We start from the raw sequence: 6000 nt of genomic DNA on the forward strand, positions 1-6000 counted from the left end.
TTTTTTTTCTTGAATCAAAGGTTTTAATGTAACAGGACCAAGCCATTCTGAGATTTAAAAGGACCTCAGAAATCATCTGGCTTTCAAATGAGGAAACAGGCTTCCAGGGCTTGCATGACCTGTCCAACATTATACAACCACCTTCAGAGCTTAGGCTTAGAGTCAGGCAGACCTGAGCTTGATTCCAAACTCTGTCACTGACCAGTTATAACACTTCTCTAAACCTCAATTTCCTCATTGGCAAAATACTTATTTTGCTGTCAACTTCACCCTCCCTGCTGATAAACTTTCAAGGAAATCCCCTAGTCTACAGCAAAAGTCAGCAAATATTTTCTGTACAGGGCGAGTCGCTGTTGCAACTACTCAATTCTGTCTTTAAAGCACGAAAGCAGCCATAAATAGGAGGGAAATGAATGGGTTGTGTTCCAGTACAACTTTATTAATGGATATTAAAATTTTAATTTCAAATAACTGCCTCACGTCACAACATTCCTCTTCTTTTGTTTCTTTTTCAACCATTTAAAAATGTAAAAACGGGAGGTAGGCTGGATATGGCCTGTGAACTCTAATCCTCTGAACTACAGGGTAAAGGCTACACACCCCTCCCTGCTGGGCCAACATTCAAGGCACTGGAGTTAATGTACCTTTCCAAGCTCGTCAGCCTCTATTTTGACACCCGTCCCTTGTGAACCAACCAGAGTCCAATTGTTCTTCCAAATGCCAAGCTGGTCAGGCCACCAGGCCTTTGCTCACGTTCTCCTCTCTGTCTGGAATGTTCTTCTCCAGTTCTCCTGGTGAAATCTTTTCTTTCTTTCACAGCCCAGCCCAAATGTTAATGCCTTCATGTTATCTTCCCTTTTTCCCCCCACTTCCTTGGCCAGGTGAACTGTTCCTGCCTATGGGTCCTGCAGCACTGTGACTATCCATTGTTATTTCAATTCTTCATGAGTCTGTCTCTCCTCCCCACTTGAAAGCTCCCTCAAAGCTAGTACCAATTACTAACAGTGACAAACATGGTAACGATGCTGTCTCAAATATGATTACATTTAATCATCTTAAAGAAACATTTCAGAGTAAGCATCCTGAAGATCAGGAAGAAGTGACTTGTTCAAGGTGACAAAGATAAATAAATGGTAGAGCAAGAATCTGAAAGCACATTTTCTGATGCCATCAGTTCAATTCTTCCTGCTATACCATTAACCTTTGAAAACCGAGGATCTGGAACCTTGGAGCTGCTCACTAAATAGTTGTTGAATAAACGGCCAAATGAGGAACCAGATGCAGTATCCCTCTGGCCAACACCACAGCTCCGCCCTGATGGGCAATGTGTCCTCCTACCTCTCCTCCTCTGTTAGGAGCTGCTGCCTCTGGAACCACTGGATGAACTTTGGGTCTGGGGTCATACAATAGCTGTTGCAGGCAGACTGTAAGAGCTTGATTTGGGCAATCACTTCAAATTCCTAGAGCAGACAGAGCACCAAAGAGAAAGAGTGAATTAAAAGGCCAACCAAATAGACATGTTTTCAACATGAAAACACACCACAGTAGGATAAATGACGGACAAATGCATCTAGGAGGATTCTAAAGTACTGCTTGTAACTCTGACTCACTGGTGCCTTTGCATGCTTTAGTGGTCAATCCTTCTTTCTCCTTGAAAAAAGCAATTTATGTGAATAAAACAAGCTACCAAAGCGACCCAAACTAGGTACTACCTAAAGTCATAGTGACTTCCTTTTTCTCTTTTCCATCTCCATTCTTGAGACAGAAGAGTTACTTTTTAAGCCTAAGTCCTTCTAAAATGTACTTAAAAATTCTACTTCCTAAAAGATAACGAAAATAATTACTCTTAAGTCAGGAAGCGCACAAGTTTCCCACCCCCATCTTCTTCAACCCTTACCCCTCAATAAATAAGTTTTGGTAGGTCTGAATATCTAAACAGTCTAGGGCCTCATAAACTTGAATGTTTAGATTTCCTGAATCTTTGGGGTTTTACTACTCCAGTAAATCATTTAACTCAGTCTTTTAAAGCTCACAAGAGAAGCAAGTGTATAATTATGTCCAAAATTATTTATACTTCTTTAGATGTTTCAATAAAGATGTTTTTAAAGTCAGCAATGGATATAAGCTTTAGCTTTAGGTTTTACACTCAAACTTTCCCAAAGTTTAACACGCTAGTCTTAAAAAGAAAGAGATTACCATCCAGGGTTATTCTGAAGGGAAAGGACAGAGACGGGTAACTGTGGAGGCAATAACTGAATTTGTTTTAATGTTACAGGACAGAAGCAGCCCAACAACTGGCAGATTCCGTAGGTGTCAACTTCCCATCCAGTCACCTCCACCCTTGGTCTCAGTATCCAAGGAACATTTATCATCAAACACTAGCAGGGACAGAAGGCTTACATTCGTCTAGGGTAGTATATCTTGTCACTGATGAGTTCAGCCTGGTCAGCTCCTAAAACTTTGGTTTTAACTGCAATGTCATTTCCTCCTGGAAGTTTCTCTGACCCCACAGGTTGGGGCTAGATGCCCCTCCCATGTGCTCCTATAATACCCACTACTTCTGCTCACAAGCCCTTATCAGGCTGCATTGTAACTGCCTGTTTGTCTACTTTCCTCCTTGACTGTGAACTTTATGAGGGCAGGGAGCTCTGGGCTTTTTCTGCTGCAATCCCTAAACCTACCACACTGCCCGACCCCTGTTAGGTCTGCAGTCAACGTTTGTGGGATGAAAGAATGAAAGAATAAGTAAAGAACAATGAGAGTTACTACGGAGTGAAGTTATTATTTTGCTCACTCATATTCCTTGGAATTGTTTAAATATACGATTTTAAAAAACAGTAAACCCATAGCGAATTTTCAAAACTCTGTTTTATCTTTTTTCATGCAGTGTGGAACTCTTCTACTCTCCACAGAAAAATTTCAAATTGATGTTGCACACCCCTTCCTATGCTGACAGGAAAGGAAAAGAATAATTATCCACATGTTAACAATGAAGACCGTTTCCTTTCCTCTCTTCAATAGGCCTACAGGAGTTAACCATCTTTATTAACCCTTCCATAACATATACTCTTATGAAACCCTTTCTCCTTAATAGAATGGACCTGTTATTGCTGAAGCTGATTGTAAAGAAGGAGATGATGAGGGGGTAAAGGAAGAACTGAAGGCTCAGGAGAGACAGGACAGCATTTGAACCCTGGCTGTGCTACCCAGTGACTCTGGTCAAGTTACTTCATTTCTCTGCGTCCTGGTTTCCTCACCCTTGAATTGAGGATGATAAAACCTACCCCACAGGGCTCTTGGGCAATACCACATAACAACATGCCAAGGACAATGACATCTGATAAATTTTCAATAAATGCTAATTTTTTTCTGCCTCTGCAAAAAATTTAAGTCTCCACTCCTCTAATTTTTTTCGTGCCCAGATGAAGTAAAATGGAAAACCACAGCCAAGACCCCTACTTACCCTTCTCCTCTTCTCAAAGTTTATCAGCCCACCCTGAAAGAAATTTTTTTAAATGAATTACAAACCAAGCTACTTTGAAACTCAGCCTTATTTGTTCTAGGTTTTTGTTAAAATAGCTCAAAGGGATAATAAAGTCACAATTATTCATGACACTGTAATTATGGCTACAATGGAGGAAAAGAAACATCATTCGCTTAAAAGAAAAACATTCTTTTAATTATAATAGGACAGGATTGGCAGACGGCCTTCTCTTAAGATGTCTGAAACCAACTAAAACAGTAATGATAAAGGATTTACAACACAGAATCCAAATACATTTGCAGAGACAGTAAAGACAAAAGTTTGAGTGAATATTCTGTTACACTTTTTTTTCTTTACCAAAAGCAACAAAAACAGATGGTCATTGACTCATACTGGAAACCACATTGTCAATGTTTTATCAAAAGAAGTTTATCAAACTTCTACACAACATCATCACCGAACACCAAAGTTAAGTTTCAATTCTCCATCGTCCCAGCTCCTATTCTCAGTACGCTGAATTTAACTTCTAAATCATTGGTCACTCCCCTCAAATTCCCCAACACTGATGAGTGTTTCCTGAGATAAGCTGAGGCAGAGGATGTGAAGAGACACGGAGCATCTCTCTCTGAGGGAGCATGTCCACAACATTTACAACGACCTTGGAGGTGGGAATTTGCAAGATAACTGCTACTCCTTCTAATTATGATAGAGTAAAAGCAGACTGACTGACTGCATGTGATAACCAGGAAGGTGAGATAAACTTAAGTATACAGGAAATCCTTAAATTTCATTTCAAATATCCAATCTCTTCTCCATGTAATATTCTACTGTATTACTGTTACTAACAAGTAGCTTGTTTCACTTCTTTCCCCATTCTGAGAGAGAAAGAGAAGGTAATAATCTGAAACAATAAAGCGATACTTAAAAATCCATGAGCTTGACTGACTCCTTACCCCAGCAGGTAGAATGTGAGGGTACACTATCCCCCCAGCTCCACCTGCCAAAGTCCCACCCAGCACCTCGGTCTTTGCTCAAACCCACTCCTTCCTAAGGATCTGCCATGACCTCCCCTCACAAGGAATTGATCGTGGCCTGTCCTCTTCTCTCTTTGCATTTCTGTTTGAATTCTTACTATTTCTGTCCATCACTGCCTGCTTTGATATATCCCTTCCACTGGATTGTGAGCCACTGCTGGTGTCACTCATCTTCGTATTCCTCAGAGCATCTAGCACAATGCCACGTTCATAAAAAGCCCTCAATAGGTACAAACAAAGGTGTATTTCTCTCTTGGGTAACCAACGAGAAGGCTGCCGATCCACCTGCACCATCAGCCTGGAACTCACCTCAATGTAGTCCTGAAGGGCAGTGTCAAGCATGGTCAGGTCAGTCAGGAAGGTGCCCAGGTAGGGCACAGTTCCCTGCATCACACCCTGAAGAACAAGCACAGTAAAACCATCTTCGCTGTTATTGAAAGTTCAGGGTTTCAATAATCTCCACACTGGACCAAATGGACTTGTGGCCCGCTACAGTCAGCAACGTGCCCATTTGCAGATGGAAGCAGCAGTCTTCGAATGGCTAGGTGATCCTCGACAGCATTTGGAGAATAATTAAGGACCATTCAAGGCCTAATCTAAGGCCACTAGTGCTAACCTACATGAATGAGATTTTTAAAAAATCCCTACACAAATAGGTCAGGAACTCTGTCACCAAGGTAACTTTCAAAGTCATGAAAACCAAGCCTCAAAGCCAGGAGATGGTTCACATGTGTTCACAGTGGGGTTTACACATTGCTTAGGCTCAGGTCAGAGGGACCTCTGTTCTCTTTCACAGCATGTGGACGCTCCCGGTGGTTCAGAATGGCCCTGGGAGGGATGGTCTCACCATTGGTAGAGGATTGGGCTGCTGCCCACTGGAGAAGTGTGACCGCAGGAGGACGGGGTGTCACTAGTAAAGTGGCTTGGTGACTCGGTTCTGAAGAATACAGGAGGGAAAGGGAAAAATAGTCCCTTTAAAGTAGAAAACCTGCCAAACTCTACCTTAACCAAGTGATGACGGCTAATATCACCAGTGACATCAGATGTCATGCTGATGTCATTCACTCCTTGATACGATGAGAAGACACTTCACATCTGTGATATTCTTCCCCAAACCCGTGACCTCAGTCTAATCACTAGAAAAACAACAGACACCCCCTGGTTGTGGGACATTCTAAGGATGCTAGAACAGTCTTCCTTAAGACTGTCAGGTAATGCCAAACAAGGAAAGACTCAGAAACTGTCACACAGCAGAGGGTACTAGGGTGGCAACTAAATGCAGTGGGGTGCCCTGGGTTGGATCCTGGAACAGAACGAGGATGCTCATGGAAAACTGGTGAAATCCGAGTCAAGTCTGAGTTTCAGTTAACAGCAGTATGCCCATGTCGGTTTCTTAGTATTGACAGATATGCCACGGTTACAGAAAATGTCAATGGGTGGGGAGGTGGGGAGGTGGGGAGGTGGGGAGGTGGGGAGGTGGGG

The 6000-nt window shown here is 42.2% G+C and overlaps 1 protein-coding gene across 1 annotated transcript in view; it reads right to left on the bottom strand.

Annotated features, from left to right (window-relative positions):
* Positions 1-6000, bottom strand: part of RGL1 (ral guanine nucleotide dissociation stimulator like 1) — a 141129-nt gene that overhangs the window by 25162 nt on the left and 109967 nt on the right. The window contains exons 11-12 of the mRNA XM_029226907.1: positions 3464-3496; positions 1339-1460 (exon numbers count right to left, since the gene is read on the bottom strand). Of these exons, the coding sequence (XP_029082740.1) occupies positions 1339-1460; positions 3464-3496 (155 nt within the window). The remainder of the gene's footprint in view (positions 1-1338; positions 1461-3463; positions 3497-6000) is intronic.

This window comes from Monodon monoceros, unplaced genomic scaffold (assembly GCF_005190385.1).
Source record: "Monodon monoceros isolate NGI ecotype Baffin Bay Population unplaced genomic scaffold, NGI_Narwhal_1 Super_Scaffold_18, whole genome shotgun sequence".
In the NCBI taxonomy this organism is placed as follows: domain Eukaryota; kingdom Metazoa; phylum Chordata; class Mammalia; order Artiodactyla; family Monodontidae; genus Monodon; species Monodon monoceros.